This window comes from Serinus canaria, chromosome 5 (assembly GCF_022539315.1).
Source record: "Serinus canaria isolate serCan28SL12 chromosome 5, serCan2020, whole genome shotgun sequence".
In the NCBI taxonomy this organism is placed as follows: domain Eukaryota; kingdom Metazoa; phylum Chordata; class Aves; order Passeriformes; family Fringillidae; genus Serinus; species Serinus canaria.
Window position 1 is genome coordinate 19,199,027 of NC_066319.1, and position 18,214 is coordinate 19,217,240.

Here is an 18,214-nt window from a genome sequence, read left to right on the forward strand (position 1 = left end):
ATTGCTATATGACATAACAGAACAGCTTGAAGTACCACTGGCTTGTGGGGAAATAACCTAATAATGAATTCAGTTGTTTTCTCCAGACAGATTTTTCGTATGTCATGTGGGATTTTTCTTATGTCATGTATAAGGCCTAAATGTATTTGCCCAGCTAGTAAGGCTGAACATCCCAGAATTTGCACAGCTAACCATCTTCTCTGAAGGCCCCCAAAATGCAGGTAATTCAGTACATGTTTTTAAGCAAGAAAATGTGGTTAACAGCAGCCGTTTATGATCTCTTGCATCTGTGCACCCCAAAAAAGTCCTTGCAGAAACAAGTCTCAAAAGGCAATTAAAAGCTTTGAATCTTTGAAAGCTAATGTTCTAATTCTGATTGGGAAACTTAAACTTAGTTGTAGTTGGTAGGTTTTTTTATTGGCAGGGAATGTCATGTGAGGAAATTTAAACCTAGTCCCTCCCAGTTGTTAGAAAAACAATAGAATACCCATAGTGCTTCTTGTTAAATGGAAGCACTATGGGTATTTTAATCACTTCTTTTGCTCTTGTTACTCCTGTAAATTTGATGGTGAATGAATCAGACTAAGTCTTGCTGCTGTCATATTTCAGGCATGATCTTAGTATTTTCTGGGCAGAATGTCGAGCTTGGCCTGTTTTTGGGAAATTGGAGTAGTGTGATGGATCACATGAGCTTATATATCTACTTGTTTACTCCTACTCTCCATGTAATTTCTTATAGGCACATCTGTTTGATACAAAAACCAATGCCAAGTAATTACAAGTGTATTATTAAATGAAAGACAGGAATAATGAAATCTAAATTCTGTCCTAAGATCTGTTGTAGGTTTTCTGCATAACTGTGTATAGATCCTTTAGTCTTTTGTTTTTGTGGAGACAAAAATAATGTTTTCCTCAGGGTGTTGTTGTAGCAACATGCCATAGAATCATGGAGCATGCTGAATTGGAAGGGATCCATCAGGATCATTAAGTTCAACTCCTGGCCCAGCACAGGACACCCCAAGAACCCCACCCTGTGTCTGAGAGTGTTGTCCAAACACTTCCTGAGCTCTGTCAGGTTTGGTGCTGTGGCCACTTCCTTGGGGAGCCTGTTCCAAACACCCTCTGGGTGAAAAATCTTTTTCTAATATCCAACCTAAACCTGCTCCAACACAACTTCAGGCCATTCCCTTGGGTCCTGTCTCTGGTCACCAGACAGAAGAGACTTGTACCTGCCTCTCCTCTTCCCTTCAGGAGAAGAAATTGCAGACTGCAATGAGGTCTCCCCTCAGTCTCCTCCATGCTGAACAGACCAAGTGACCTCAGCTGCTCCTCATACAGCTTCCCCTCAAGGCCCTTCACCATCCTCATGGCCCTCCTTTGGACACTCTCTAATAGCTTTATGTCATTTTTATACTGTGGCACCCAAAACTGCCCCCAGCAGTCGAGGTGAGGCTGCCCCAGTGCAGAGCAGAGGGGACAGTCCCCTCCCTTGCCTGGCTGGTGATGCTGTCCCTGATGCCCCCAGGACAGGGCTGGCCCTCCTGGCTGCCAGGGCCCTGCTGAGTCAGATCCAACTTCCCACAGACCAGGACCCCCAGGGCCCTTTTCTGTGGCACTGCTCTACAGCCTCTCAATTCCTAATCTATACACACGACCAGGGTTGTTGCCCTGTCCCAGGTGCAGAATCTGGCGATTGCCCTTGTTAGACTTCACATAGTTGGTGTCTGTCAAAGGTATTAAAAATAAAATGTCTTTAACTTTGCTGCTTCTTTAAGGACATGGTGTGGGTAGCTCTAACTTGGATAAGAGCAGCATAAAATCTCCATTTGACCTTCTTGCTGGGTAACGCTTGTCTTTTGAGGTACACCAAGTTCAATAATCTAAACTATTCTTTCCTCCTTATTTATTTCTGCTTCCTTTTTCTATTTAAACATGTACTAGTTTGGAGCTGTGTTCACTCTGCACTGTTAATGGCCCACAGCCTGTTTCCCTTCCATCATGGTAAGTGTGCCGAGAGCCTGCAGACCAGGGGAATATATTTTTGGTGTATACTCAAGCCTCTGCACTGCTGCTGAGACAAGCAAGTGGGGAAGCTTTAGTGAAATGCCCAGTCCCCCAAATATAGAATCCAGCCATGAAGGGTGCAGGATTAAAGTGAGCCTGTTCACCTCGGCTCACTTGCTGCACATTGTTGCAAGGAAAAAGCAAAAGGTTGTTTAATAGGGAATGCTGTATTTGATAATATTTAATTAAGGTGCTTCCATATCTAAGTGCTGAAATGCAGCCACCTACTACAGGGAATGTGTCAGTTGCTTCAACTAACACTATAAGATATTAAAAAGAAGATACTCTGTTCTATGCATATTGTGTTATATATGGTAGGGACCATGATGGATTAATTGATCTCCAGTTCAACAAAGTCAGGTTTTGCAGTGGGGAATTAATAGGTGAATGATGGACAGTGTTCCTTGCTGCAGTAGTTTTTCTGTCTAAATTCAAAGCTATCCATTTTAGTGCTCTGAGAGGGATGGTTTTCCCACTGTCTTTGATTTGCCTCAGTAATATTTAGCGTTTAATTTGAAGTTACCATAGGAGTTTCTGGTCTTTTGGCTAAGACTGATCCATGGTAAATCTTGAAAATGCCACATACCAAATATACCTCATTTCATGGAAAAATGAAGGAGGGAAAGTCAAACGTGATCAATGAGCAGTTCCTTGAGTAATCACTAATTACCTGCTGCTTCAGTGAAGAAACATTTTTGAGCACTTGTATTGCAGTGGGACTGTCATTCTGCCTTTACAAATAACCCTCATAACTTCTAATATAGCATGAGCACTGTAAGCATCAGGCAGTTTAAATGAGGATAGGGGAGAATAGGGATTAAAACTACTCAAGGGGATTTAAGTTGTCAGATAATTAGTGGCAGGTGTCCTTTACTTGTGGCAGATGGCTTAAGTGTTGTCAGAGGTTTCACTGCAGAGCAAGAGAGCGCTTGTTTTATTCTTTGCTTCCCAAAGCCAGCCTGAATGTGCACAGGCATGCTTTTCATCTGTTGTAGCAAGGACCTTTGCAGCAGTGCATAGGAAAGCAGATTAAACTGAAGACTGGCATTTTTGCTGATTTACATGAGACACTTGTGGACATTGAGCTGCAAATAACTTTTTGGGAAATACCAAAGGTGTTTATTTGAGAGATGGGAAGTTAACTTCACCCTCATTGATGTATTTTTGTTACCCTTTTGGTGCTGTTAATGAGCAATCTTTTTATACCCTATGTGCTTGAATTCAGTATGGGTGCCTTCCTCTTCAAAACTAGTGCCTTGTTTTAATTTAAACAAGGGTGAAGTGTAATAAAGAGGTTGAACATGTTTGTCCCACAGTCTCTCTGGGTGACTGCATGAGTCCTGCCTTTCTCCCATAAGCACAAATTGTCTCTGCCTTCTGTTTCAGTGCAGTGAGCATTAATCCAAGTCTGCCTTAATGCCACTGGTGTTATCTTGCTGACGACATACTTCTATTGCCAGTGAAGTTTGTGCATGCACATGTTAAACTGAAGTTTATAGGCAAAGCACTTTCTTCGTGCTCAGCTTTTGAATTCCTCCTCTGAATGCATTACTTGCATTAGATCTCTGTAAAGTGGACATGGAGTGAGTCACATGCTTCATGTGAACATAAAGAGGTATGAAAAGAAACGTCTGTCCTGTGGGGCTAAATTCACAGAAGCCAACTGGATGCAAGCGTTTGGAAGTAGTTTTGTGTTCTCTGAGGAATCAAATCTTGTAATAGCCTACCAGTCACTTGTCTGTGCTTAATTGCAGTCTTTTAAGATGACAGAAGATCACATAATGTTTGTTCAAGTCTGCTAATATTGCTGGCTTTTCTTTATTTGTGACGTGTTTTGCTAGTGATCAAGTATTGGCAGGTATGGAAGGTATGTCTTTTGGATGCCATCTTGCTGCAAATTCCAGCTACTGACTTGCTGTAGTCTCTCTCCATTTGTTTTCATAACATGTTGCAGATTTCAATAGAGTTAAAACAGATTTCTGATCTGCATAAATCAAACCTAGTTTGGATTTATATCTGGGAAAGTTTTAAGCAGAAATTAAAAATTAGTATGGAGTATAATATGTGCATGGTGTGACAGGAAAGTATCATCAGTAACACTCAGCCTCACAGCTACATACCAGCCTGATCAAAATAATTCTCTTCACCTATGTAAGGCTTTAAGCAGCAATCCATTGACAGTATCCTGTGAAAATCCCATGATTCCCACGAAAGACACGCCAAAGCTTTGGCGGTGAAGAGTTCATGCTTCATCCTTGGTGGTGGATCCCTTTTGCCATGAGGCTGACATTACTGGCATTGGTCTTGAGGGTAATGAACATATATGTGTCCTGTATTTCTTCCTCAAAACCTCTTTGGCCAAGCTGATTGCCTGCTCTTACTGATTATACTTTCTGATACAGTGCTGTGTGATCAGTAATGATCTATTCTGTAATGTGCACAATTCTCTGGAGTGCTTTCAGGTAAAGGTGGTTTTGTGAAGGATATCCTTGACTTGCTTTCTTAATACAGTGTGAAGTGCTTGCTCCGTATGACTTTTCCTTTCATTTATTTTCCTCTAATTCTTTTTGGGGAATATTAAATATTTAGATACCAACATTTTTGCAAGTGGCTGCTAAAACAGATTGATTTTCCTTACTCAGTCCCTTTCAGAGTGAAACACGAGTCCGTTTTTTATATTCAGCCCAGATGGTATGCTGCTTAAAGTGAGCAATGTGTTGCAGTGAAAATGGACTACTTTCCCCTTCTTTCCTTCCTCCTTTACTTAACTGAACACATCCGTGTAGCTCCTATTTGGGTTGAATTCAAAATTAATCAAAGAGGCTGCAGGGTAAATATGTCAACTTTGGAATGCCAGCTCTGCCAGATTGAAGGAGTTTCTGCCCCTGCCAACAGACAGTGCCGCAAGTTGGCTACACAAAACCTGACATCTTTATGGACCTTGTTAGAAAAATGGACATGATGATGTGTTTTGGTCCTTTCCATGTCTGTACTGGGTATCTGTGACACTGCTCCTCCTTGTGCCTGCGCAGTCCTGCGTTGGGCCGTGCACTGCCTGGGCAGGAGCATCGCATTCCTGAGGGCTGGGAGCTGAGGACCACACTGAGGATTTCTTTGAGGGTTTTTTTTAAGATCCATTGGTGGAGATTTGCAAAGCATGAGCAAAGCAGAAGGGATAATACCATTTAAAGCAGTTCCACATGTGCCATTGTTTTGACAGTTTTTTAATCCACCAATGGATTTTTTGGGCATGGAGTAATGCACTAAACAAGTTTCTAGACGCATTGGCTGTGACTCTCAAATTGCTCTCTGTAACATGCAACTCTCCTAGGAGCTGATGAAGGTCGTGTTTGAAGAGAAGGTTTGGTTGCTTTGAAACTAGATCGTGTCAGAGTTCCCCTGTTCCCATTCCTCAGCAAAGCTTGGGTAGGGCTGTCTGCAAGTATCTTGATCTGCTGCAATCTTTTATTTGTTCGGTGAAAGGCTTAATAATACATCCTTGCTTTAAAAGAATATTGAGGATAAGGTTATTATATGACAAAGGAAATCCTGTAAGTAACTTACTGGGTAACAGAATTTGCTACCTGTTCCTGGAATGCTGCTTCAGTCTAATAGGGTAGAAGATGGCATTTATTTAAAGGAGTTGTTAAAAGGAATAGGGACTTGATAATGCTTTTTTAGGGAAGTTGTTTTTTGTTCGTGCTTTTTGCAACTCTAAAAATTTCTAAAATTAGTTAGCTTGGTCTAAATTTTTTCATTAAAGGAATGTGGAGATCATGGCTGACACTTTTCAGCAGGATAACAGTAGTAGATCTGATAGGAGCTGACGTTTGGTTATTCTGCACAGAAGGTGTTACATTGCTTGAGATATATCCAGTTATGTTTTCTCTATGGAAACACCAGGATGCTTCATGGAGCAAAGGCAGTTCTGTAGCTGGGACAGGTGGCTGTGAGACCTGCTGCTGGTTCTTAGCTAGCAGCTTGGCCAAGTCAAGAAGAAATCTCACTTAAGTGTTCACAGAAGGACTTCTTATTTTAGATAGGTGCTGCTTCCATGTGGAAGGGGAGCGGGTTGGATGAGAGATTTTGCATTGCAAAGAATACCAGGGTATCTCTTTCCTATCTTGATCTGACAATGGCATCCTGTAATTTTGTATTACTGTGGTAGGTTTTCTCCAGTGGCAGGCAGAGGTGGTGTTCATGCTCTGTGAGTGGCTTGCTAATAAAAGATTGTGCAAATGCTGAGAGCTTCACTCTGCAGCTCTTTGAGTGTGGCGATTTCCATTTGGTCATTTCTTCGCAGGTACATGTCAGTGATACAAAGCCTGAGCTGAATGTGTTTGGTTACTGTTGTAAAGGGAAAAAATTGCCTTAAACAACATCAAAGTCCTCCCTGGTTGAACACAGAAGTTGAACGCAGAACTCAGTTAACAGGGGTGCTGTAAGGCTGCCCTAGCCTGGGGGTGCTGATTGACAGCATGGTGTCTGTTCAGTGTTACATGGCATGAGTAGTCAAGAACAAACTGTTGCCATTGCTGATTTAAAGTCAGGGACTCAGGCATGAGGCAAAGTTGGCTGTAGCGTTTCCCCAGGAGCTGCTGGGAGCAGTGAGGGCCTGTTCCAGTGTATTGTAGGCTGTAACAGTGTGGAGAGCAAAACTGCTGTTTCTCCATGGGAAGAGTAGTGATCCAGGGAATGAAACTGAGGTTTGAATGACACTGCTAAAAGATGTCTAATTGCCAGCTGCATGCCTGGGCATGCTTTTTGGTGGCTGTCACTCTCTTTCTTCAAGGTGCTACATACAGCATGAGGGTTACAGGTGGCTCTGGAGACCTTATTTCCACCTTTTTTTTCTGAACTACCTTGTCTTTTAACAGCTCAGGGCAAATTTCCATTAAGGTATCTGCTCTGTGCTGGCAGATTCTTGGAACATGCCCAGGAAAGTCAGCCATTTGCAAGAAATAACATTTGAGAGAAAGCACATTGTTTGAGACAGACATAGGTTTAAAGAGACTGCCTTCCTGAAACATGCCTCTGTATCTTTTGAAATAGTGATGTGAAACTTGGCAGTTTTGCCTGTGTTATGGATGGAGCATTGTGATACGTTGTGGGGGAGGTAGAGAACAATCTACATTTGGCTGATTCAGAAGTTTCTGAAAAGCCTCATGCACTAATCACGCTAAAAACCTTATTATTTTGGTAGATGTGTTCTCTAAAGGTGCCTGTACAGAGCAGATTCCTCCCTGGGGCTGCAGGAATGAGCTAGGAAAAAGGTCTTACCTGAAACTTCTTATGCTGGCAGTTGTGATCTGCTCTGTTCCCTGTGCAGCACTGAAGAATGGGGCACTCGCCATGTTGTGTTCATAATAGTTTTCCTTGCCCTGGGTGTTCAGGCCTTCCTGGGAGAGGAAGGAGTTGGACTCCAAGAGCAACAGGAAGCAAGATGATGTAGGGATGGGCAGTAGAGGAGCCAACTACAGCTCTGCCATTCCTTCAGAGTTCCAAAAATAATGTGGTTATCCTCCAAATAGATAAATGATAGGTAAGTGGTTAAGCTTAGTGTCAGCTTAGTTTGTTCTTCCTGGTTCTGACCCATGAAGGTATGCAGATTGGCAGTGGGGACATGTTTTTAGGACATCCTTACCTGGGAAGGTTTACATTTCTAGGGTTTTTACCTACCCAGGTGTATGTTGCCTGGGACTAGTCTGGAATATGACAGGAAGACAAGGGGAAGGATATTATTTTTCTCACTTTCTGCCTTGTCTTGCAGCTTCCTCCCAGGTCTGTGACAGGTCATGCCATTTTGATGCTAATTAAACCATTGGATGTCATTGTTCTTCCTTCACTGAAGTTCGTTCATGTTTCTGTGATATCTGCGTTCCAAAAGAAAATGCACAAAATGAGAAAAATGGTAGATTAAAATGGCTGAGTAATGCTGTGTCTAACCTTGACAGCAGATCTCTAGGTTTCTTTCTCTTACTGTTCTCTTGATCTCCAGTATCCTGCTCCTGTCCCCCCTCCACTTGGCAGATTCAGCGTGCCAGCTGCCTTACTAGCCTGTGGACAAATTGTGCCAGGGGGACTGTATTGACACCAAGAAGCTCAATTCTAACTTTGACCAGAAGCACAGTATTTAAAACTTAATTGAAAATCTAGTGTGAATTAGTGTGTTACCTTGTGCATAGTCCTTGGCTAATAACAACAACAACAAAATATTCTGCAAGCTAAGTACTAATCTGACAAAAGCATGGGAGGATAGAGCTGAGTTCATGTAGCCTCATTTTTTAATTTTGTTTGGACTGACCCTGTGAAGAAGAGAGAGCTTTTTAAAAATAACCATTGCTTTCACCAGGATAGAGGTTGCACGTGTGTTCTAGAAAGAAAATAGCAAGAGGAAGCTGGCAAAATAGTGTGTGAGAATGGGGAACAGATTAAATGAGAATTTAAGAAAAAGAAAGTGCTACCAAGTACCAGGCTCAGGATTCTGATAGGATAATGACAGAATAACTAGGATCAGGGTCCATTTGTTTAATCTTCATTCAACCACTGATAAACAGCTTGCTCCGAGACAGCTTTTGCTGCCTTTGTTAAATCCTCAATGAACTTACCTCTCTTTCATTTCCTGCAGACAGCCAACTGTTGCCTGGGAATAACTTCACGAATGAATGCAACATTCCTGGAAACTTCATGTGCAGCAATGGACGCTGTATCCCAGGGACCTGGCAATGTGATGGGCTGCCAGACTGCTTTGATGACAGTGATGAGAAGGAATGCCGTAAGTGACCATTGCTGTGACCTTATCATGCTTTTTATCACAGGGCTTGGCTAACTGGTGTTACTGCTTTGTTCTGTGTTAGAGAAGGAACACAGCATCTGCCACTTTCCTCATTTGGATCTTGCTGGAAAAAACACTCAGGCTTTAGTGTTTCAGGTCTTTAATGTTCTTCAATGTCCAGTTTTAATACAGCACTTGGGGAGGTACCTGAACTGATGGATAAATTGAGATGGACTTGACTTACAATTCCTCCGTGATGCTTTGTGATTTTTAGGTATCTTGTATGTACTGCTTCAGCACACTGGTGTAGTGCTGAAAATTGACCTACACTACCATCAAACCTAGTTCCTTCCATTTCAAAATTGTTGACTGTGTCCTGTGATTTTTGTTATCTCCAATCAAAATACAATTCTTAACTCTATGAACTTTAGCAATAACTTTCTAAAAAGTGGGCTAAATTAATTTGCTAATTGGTGTTTGTAAGTTTTAATCCTTCCTAAGATCTTCTAGTTCTAGAGAGCTAAAAAAGTCTGATCTGGTTCTTGTCTATGATTTCATCTTTTACTTAGTATTAAGCTAGATTTAGTTGATGTTACTCGCCACAACTTGAAAATTTCTAGCCTACGTGTGTTAACCAGACAGCAAAATTATGCTGTAGCATAATGCTGTGATTTGAAATCCACTTGAGACTGAAAAAAATCAAATTTCATGTGATTCTAGAGCAACTGAGAAATTTCTGCAACATTACTGGTTTTCATGTAGCAAATGTGGTTTCTCTATGTGTGTACTTTACAGAGGTTTTCATTACACTTAAACTGAATTTATGATAAGCTTACCTTTCCCAGGACATTTCCAAGACAGCATTAGCTTTGCTGATAGAGCAGAAGGAAAAAAGAATAGCTTCTTTCAAATTACCTGACTGGAAATACTTGAATTGTTAAATGCTCTTGCTGTTTAAGACTTAATTCCTCTTCTTTAACCCCAGTAATCCATCCCTTTTAAGTAATGGGGCCTAAATACCTGTGCTGTGTAAATCTCCATATATAGTTTTGTTTTCGGCCAGTGAGTTTTGCTCACTTTCTAAAGAATTAAAACTATCTGTATGAAGTATCTAATGCTTTTCAGTCTTTGTAAGGCATCAGGCTTGTGTTGTGTCATTGAAGACAGGTTAATTTTATTTTTTTTTCACACTTAAATGTTGACATTAAAGGATAGGCCTATTGCAAGGATTGATCAGTGTCATGCATATCTGTTTAAACCCTAGCAGAAAATTATATCACTGGGAGCTTTGGCAAGAATAAAAATATCTAAAGTTCAACCTGTACCTTTCAGTGAGATGTTCCTGATGACAACAGCTGTGTGACTCAGGTTCCTCATTACTTGGCTCCTGAATAGACTGCTGGCATGACTTTTGGTGTGCTGCTTCTACTTTTTAAAACAAACTGAATGATAGTACTTCTTTGTATTTATAGGATACACACCAAGAGTTTCTGTCTCTTTAAGAATGTTGTAGTTGTCTGCCTTGCATAAATTTTTTCATTTGATACAATTAGATGATGTTTATGAAGATTTTCTTAATGAAGGCTGGACTGGGTATTTACTCAAGAATCAGTAAAAAGAAAATATGCTTTGTGACTCTCCATTCAAAAATTTCCTTACCAAAATCAGTTAGGTCTGGTGAATTTCAGACAGTAATAAACATAGTAACTGACAATAAAATATAAATAGCTGTAAAATGGCAGTTCATAAAAGCTGTTCTTGTCACCACAGACTCAAATAAACCTCAGTGATGTAGGCTATGCTGCAGCTCTGAATTTTAAGTTGCTGCAGAACTGTCCTTCCTGGGTTTTTTTCATATACTTTTATTCAGCTTGATTGGCTGACAGTTTCCTGGATGAGCAATCTTTTGATCCTGCACAAATTGATGGAGATAATTAGACTGTTCTTTCCTCTTGCCATACATCTATCTGCTATTGGATCACCCTCACAAATGTAAAACTAGCATACAAAAGAGGCTTGCAGGGAGAGCAATCGATGTGAATCCTATGCTGGCCTGCTGTTAACAGGTCAGATAAGCCAAAACAGAATGCAGATCGTGCTCATTTGAATCTCCACATTTATAGTGTTTCCGACCAGTCTTTTACATTATAAAATAATCAGAAGTTGGATGGGCTTATACAGACCAAATCTGGTGTCAGATTTGTTCCTAGCTCAGAGATAAGGCATTGAAAAGCAGCCTTATAGGTGTATATATATTTTTTTCATCATTTTAGTCTACAGTTTGTTACTTTCCTTCCATCAGAACAGGGCTCTCGTTCCTAAAACTTACCTTACAGCGAAATTAGAGTTCTTTTTTTCTGCTGTGATTTTCCTTTGCAGTAGCCGAGCTGTTGATGGTGAGCCCAAAGCCATAGGAGTTGCATTAGCAGCATGAGATGGCTGAGTTCCCAGTGTGTTACTACTCACAGCTGTACTTTAAGCTGCTTTGTCTGTGATTCCTCATCAAGTAACTATTTCACACTGAAAAGTGTTAACCTTGCTTAAAAATGTCTCTGTGTGAGTAGGAGCTTGGTTACAGGGTTCATTTGTTGTGAAGATGAGTATGTTGTGTTGTGGCATGACCGTGAGGAAGTAGTCATGCACACGTGTGTGGCTATGTGGAAAGTTTTTCTCTTCTGATTTGTCTTACAGTTGAATGTGGATGTCCAACAATATTTTATCAATTCCGTTGCTCTAGCATCTCATCCTGTCTGTCCCCCTTTAAACAGGAAAACTTTGAACTCTGGGTCTGGTTCTGGATTTTTGTGGACTGCAAGTGGAAAAGTGATGGTCTGTGTGAGGAGGAAATAAGATGCCAAGCAGAATTACCTGCACATTGTCCATTCATGTCTTAACTCTTCCCTCTCTTCCTTTTGTCCCTTTCTGTCTCTTCCACAGGACCATCTCTGTTAATCATGTCACTTTGCTTATGGCCTTTCCTTCATCTCCCACACTTGCCAGAACCCACATACCCACATACCATCTGTCATTTTCTATGCTTCCTTTGTGCCCTTACCTGTCTCCTTAACGCATCCCATGCCAGCTGTCCTTGTGCTGTTTAGTGCTCAGAACATTTCTCATACTCTTACCTTCTCCAATGGTGATGTGATGACTGAAAAATGTTACCTGGTTTTATCTGGGAGGAGGGTTGAGGAAAAGCATGGAAGGGAGGAATAAGCTGAGACAGTGACTTCTCATTGTAGTACATAAGAACTACTTCTTGAAGAACAACCTTGCTTTGTTTTTTCCTCCAGGCAGCTAATTGAGTTTGAAAAGGATTAATTTACCATATCAATGTGAATGTTTTGTGAGTACTTCCAGTTCTCTGTAGTTTGAGTAAACTGCTGTCATCAGTGTATCTCCCAGTGGAGAACTATTTTGTAGTTCATTCCCATCTTTTGGTTCTCATCGACTGGATTGCTCCTCCGCCTGCTGTCCAGTATCTGTCATGCACATTTCTTCGAAGTGTTGCTATTATTACTGCTTTTCACCTGTGTAGATGATTGGTAAAGGAAGCTGAGGCTCTTCTTCCCAAGTGCAGAATCTTTACCAATAGGACTTTCCTGTGAAGCTTGGAGGGATTGATTGCTCAGATCTGAAATCCTCCTCTGGTTGCATACCAGGCTTTATAGATACCTGGTGTTAGCGCTTGCCCTGGTCAGGTTGGGAGCTGCATGCTGTCAGCTCTCAGTTCTTTCTGTTATCAGGAATGGAAGATACAAAATTTGCGAAATAAAGAGCCTGAATGGAAGGAGCCTAGAAATGCATGCTTGCATGTTTTGAAACATTTTGAACTAAATGGATTATCTCTAGTGCTGACTTTTATACCTACCTGCTGACCTGTTCCTTTGGAGCCAAGACCTATGTCTTCCTCTTGGAAGGATTCTCATCTTGAGATTTAAGAGTGCATTAGTATTCTTAGTTAAGCTCATAATTTACTCTGTCATCTCTGTTTCCTCTTTCCTTTGCCTCTTTGTACCTCTTTGTATTAGATTATTACAGAGAGAACATTGTGAACACAGAATGGCTTTTGTCACTAATGAGCAGCAGCTAGTGGGGAGATGGCATGTGCTGCCTTTGTCAGCTAACGAGCAGCAGATGGTGGGGATTCAGAGCATGGCACATCATCCACGCTAAGTGCCTGGCATGACAGCAGCCAGAATTAGAGACATACCAAATACCCAGGAGTCTAGATTTCCCTTTGTCGCTCTTCTGAGAGATGCCAAATTTGTATGTTTAGCTATGAGCAAATAGTGGCACACAGTGAAGCAGTGACTATCTGTGTTAATCCAAGGGCTGAAGAGTGTAGGCTGTGGGCTAGAAGAAAACTGTGTGCAAGGATAGCCTTGGGGCAGCGTGTTCTCATGTTGGAAACCTCCTCCGTCTCACCTGTTTGTGTTTCCAGTTGGCGCTGTTGCTCCTTCAACACAAACATAAAGGTAAAGCAGGTTTCTGAGTCAATGCTAAAAGCTGTGACTGGGTTGTATAGATGTCTGAACAATGGAGTATCATCCATGCTTGTAAGGATGTGCTGCCAATGCACTCCTGGGCTGGCTAGCAAGAGCAGGTCTGTAGGAACATCCGGAACTGTGGTAATAAAAAGCTCATTTCATCACCAGCAATCCATTGTCATCAAACCTTGATCTCTGATCGTCCTTCAGACAGAGCAAGTCTCCTCCATGGGGGAGAATGTCTTTATTAAACGAAGTGCTGCATGAAAATGGTCCATTATAATTAGGATTCCCCAGACAGGTATTGAAGCCACCTGCCAAGCAGGCTTCCGCTAAAGGTCAGTTCTGTCTCTGCCTGAGACACATGTGCTTGCAGGGAACCCAGTGCAATCAGAACTGAAGGTTTTGTAATACCTGCAGTCCTGGGTTGTGCTCAGCATGGTGTGGTGAGCCAAGCTTTTCTGCAGTTTCACAGCAGCAGGCTAACTCTCAAGGTCCTCAACGCTGTGACTTGTATTTGGGCAATCTGAGAAACCAGTTTAATCCAAGTGTCCAGTAGATCTGGTAAGAACATTGCCATTTGTGTCGGGAAATTTAGGCCCTTGGCACCCCTGCTGAAGCCAGGGTCTGGTGACAAAGACTGTAGGAACTTCTACACCTGGTAGGCTGCATGCCATAGTGCAAGGATGAAGGTGGGAATGTGTTCTGGTTATGCTTGTGGCCATGCTTCTGTTGCTGGTTTTGCAAGAATGCAGAAGCATTTTTAACTGTCTTTGTCAGGTAAGTAGAATAACATTTGAGATAGTCCTGTAATTACTTGTTAATTGGTGATATGTTAGCATATTAATCTTTGATTTCATTTTCTCTTGTATGTCTCTTAACTATGTTCTTGCTTTTACCCTGTAGAGTTGGAACTGTGTGTTTATGTATAGTAAACATGACCTATTTTGTCACATTCCATTCTGTGTCTATCTTTTCTATGTTGAGTATGTTTGCATTTCCATTTAATCTAGCTAAATGTACACAGGATTTTGTATAAATGCTTTATAGTCTCAGAAAATTTTATAGATCAGGTGTCATCGGGGTGTGGAGTGCTGGGGTGGGAGATGTGGCACAAGTAAGCCTGCATCATTCAAAGTGTATCTGCACACTTGCTCTAAATCTTTATTGTCTCTGCACTGGTGAGGATTTAAACTGGATTAGCAGTATATTGTAGTTTGAAAGTGCAGCACATAGTAACCAATTTTAAGTTTCCCCGAGGTTTGCTGCGCCTTATTTTCCTTGTTTTTTCCATCTCCAATATGAAGCTTTCTTACCAGACAAGTGTTTACTGCTCCCTCTGGTGTTCACTTGCAACAGGTGTTGGAGCTCCCTACGCTGAGGAGCAGCGAGGCTACGGGTTGGAATGATCAGCTACACACGGCCCTGGGGGAGAGAGAGTCTTTTCACAGGATTGCCAAATGAAACCCACGCTCTGCAATTAGTAGCCAGGGTTTCCTAGATCATGTGAAGAATATTTTACTGTGCACTAAACCCTTTCATTTGGGAAACTGAAACTCTTGGAGAACAAAAGCAGATTAGCTAGGTTTTTTTCAGGTGAATTTTAACTGACTTAATTGCATTCAGTTTCTACAAAAGAGGTATTTTTTTAACAACTGCATCTGAGGGCTGGAAAGTATTTGAAAAAGAAAAAAAAAATCCCACTGTAACCAAAGTCAAGTCTGAGGAACTTTGTCTGTCATTGGAGAAGCTCTTGAGTGCAAGAACTCCTACACTTGCTGGCACAGGCTGCAGTAGGAAGAAAGGGGGTTTGAGTGGGGGCTGCAACAGCTTCAAAGGCATGTCATATGCTTGGAAGCCTAAAATGAGGACTGTCAGACTGCCTTGTCCTGCCCTCTTTGATGCAGTGTATTATTTCAGGAGGTGGCCTTTAGATTTGCTGCTGTTTGCTGCTTAAAAAAACAACAAAACAAACAAAGGTAAATCATTTTGGAGTTTGCCCTCAATCAATAGCATACTTTGAGTCTGCTCTACAGGAAGTTTGCAAGTTGATAGACTAAGGCACATTATGTGTGCTTTTCCCTTTGTAAGTCCCAAAATTACAAGAGGCAAAGCAAAATTTATTACTAAATGGTCATTACTAACAACTCAAATCATTCTGGTGACAGTCTGAATTTAGATGTGTGTCCTCACCTTGTTAAGGTTTGCACTGAGAGCAGTCAAAATCATGACTTCCAAGCTGCTAAGAATAAGTAACCAGCTTTAATAGCTACTTTTTAAGACAGAAAAAAGTCTTGTAAAGATAATGAGTGCTACAATCTTTATAAGATATTTAATAAGTGCTTATTATGACAGTACAGTTATTACAGCTGCAGACATTTTGCTTAGATTTAACCACTTAGCAGGGTCAGTCTAATGAATGGCTTTCATGTACAGGAACAAAGGGCACAAAGTAACTCTGGCTCCTATCCTTTTAAATACTAGGCTTTCAGTTCGACAAGCAGAGCTCAGTGCACTGAAGAATGAGATGTGGTGTTTTGCTAGAAAAGAAAATAAAAATGTCTGCCTCATTCAGAAGGGATTGTCTAAACCAGTTGAGATCTAGAAATAAAGCAGTGGGCCAGGACTTGGGCAGGACTAATCCTACCCATCAGTAAAGACTACTGACTTTGAATTAATATTCAGTAGCCCCAGATAATTATGCTTAAGGCATCAGTTAAAGCCAGGTGTAGACTAATAGTAATTCTACAGAAGATGAGGGGCAGGGTGATATTTGGAAGAAATGCTTTTGGATTCCTGGGATTAAGATCCAGCATTGCATACCTGCAACAAGTTTTTGGACTGCCCCATCATATATAAAGTTGAAGGCATCTCAGCTGCTGCAGTCTGTAGCTGCTAGCCAGGTGTTTCTTTTAGCTTTGAGAAGTTACCATTGCTGATAGGTTGTATTCTATCTTGCTAGTGAACAGCTAATAGGCACTGTGAGCTTAATAGCTGTGAAGTGGTCTTGTATCAAAGGACGCTACATTTTAGAGAAGATAAGTATTCATTTGTTTCTTATTTGCAAGTGAGTGATTTAGTGACCTGGCACTTAAAAAAAACTAAGTAATCCCAAAAAATATTAAAAGGGAAACTCCAGCATTGAAAGCACTTTTTTATATCTGAGGGATTTTGTTACAACCTTATGATTGTAACACAGTTCAAAAGTATTATATCTGAACTTGCAGACATCAGTTCATCGAACCTCTGTCTCCTACTTTAAGAAGTGTGGAGTGCCTGTGATAAGGCTCAAAGGATTTAGCAGAGGGTTAGGTGGCTGTGAACTTTGGCCATTGTCTTTGTGTAGTTGTAGAGGTGATGGCAAGCCTCTGCTGCAAATGGATGTGTACCAAGACAGACAAATGGTTGATACAAACGAGGCATAACCTGAACCCTAAGAATAAGCCTAACCCTCGGTGAGGGGGTACAGGGTGCATGGGGGTGAGGCTGCTGCCAAGCAGAAAGGAGGGGAGGGAGCTATGTCTTGGCAGTTCTGTGTTCTCCTTGGGATACCTTTTGCAGCTGCAGTGTGCCTGGAGCTCTAGGCTTTGTAGTTTTCAAAACCCTAACCCTAGGCACGACCCTAACCCTAGGCGGTAAACGCAGCCTTGGGCTTTGACTGGTTCCAAGGAAAAAGCTATGGAGGAAGCCATGTTGTGGGAGTTTTGTGTTCCCATTGAGATGCCTTTTGCAGCTGCAGTGTGCGGGGAGCTCTGGGCTTTCTGGTTTAAAAACCCTAACCCTAGGCATAACCCTAACCCTAAGCAGAGCAGCAAAAGTAGCCTAGCTGTCAAATACTGACTGATTTTAAGTGTTCTGTAATCCCCTGTGAGCATAATGGAGGTTGATACTGGCGTAATGAACATTGTAAATGATAAATACATTAATATAAAATCAGTATGTTAAAATACTTAGTAGAAGTGTAGGAGATGGAATACACCATAGGTCTGAGCTGTGCTAGCATGTATGTGAAAGGTTGAAGTGTGAGGCTTGTGGCATTTTTTTCAGAGTGTGATCTGGGAGTTTGACTTTCCTTGTAAACAGCACTAACAGTCTAACACCTAACACCTAACTAACACCTTTGTGTTTACTTTACATCTCCATCTAGTGCATTTTAAATGCTTTCAAAGGAAACAGGAGGAGTCACAGAATCTCAGTGTCATGAAATGATTGGAATTGTAAGGGGTTTCTGAAGGTCATAGTCAAACTCCTCTGCTAAAGCACGTTCACCTGCAGCCAATTGCACAGGATCATGTTCATGTGGCTTTTTAATATCTCCAGAGGAGGAGACTCTAGAACTTCTCTGAGCAGCACTAGCTCTGGACAGAATCCTCCCAACTCAGCCTCACCAAGGCAAGGTAGAGCTGCATTGGCTTTCATCCAGTGCTCAGGTACCTCTCTTGTTCTCCATGGTCTTTCAGAGGTGATAGAGAATGGCTTAGCAGTAGCATCTTTTGACACATGTCGGTGCATCCCATTGGGGCCCATGGATTTGTGGGTGTCAAGTTTGCCTGATCTCTTACCTGTTCTTCCTCAGTCAAGGGAAAGCCAGACTTTCTCTCTTGCCTCCATGGTTTAGGATTCCCAAGGGTTGCCCTTAGCAAAGACTGAGGCAAAGAAGGCATTCAGTATCTCAGCCTTCTCTGTATTCTTTGTCACCAGGGCACCCACCTAATTCCTGAATGGGTGGACCCAAATTTTCCGTTGTCTTCCTTTTGCTATTGATGTACTTGAAGAAGTCCTTCCTGGTGTCCTTGGCATCTATTGCCCATTAATTCTAAATGGACCTTAGCTCTTCTTATAGCTTTCCCTGTCTCCTCTGACAGTATTCCTGTGTTCCTCCCAA

General features: G+C 41.6%; 1 protein-coding gene across 2 annotated transcripts in view; it reads left to right on the forward strand.

Annotated features, from left to right (window-relative positions):
* LDLRAD3 (low density lipoprotein receptor class A domain containing 3) overlaps positions 1-18,214 on the forward strand; it is a 107,821-nt gene that overhangs the window by 25,708 nt on the left and 63,899 nt on the right. For both annotated transcript variants that reach the window (XM_030240625.2, XM_050975336.1), the window contains exon 2: positions 8,693-8,839. In XM_030240625.2, coding sequence (XP_030096485.2) covers positions 8,693-8,839 — 147 coding nt within the window. The remainder of the gene's footprint in view (positions 1-8,692; positions 8,840-18,214) is intronic.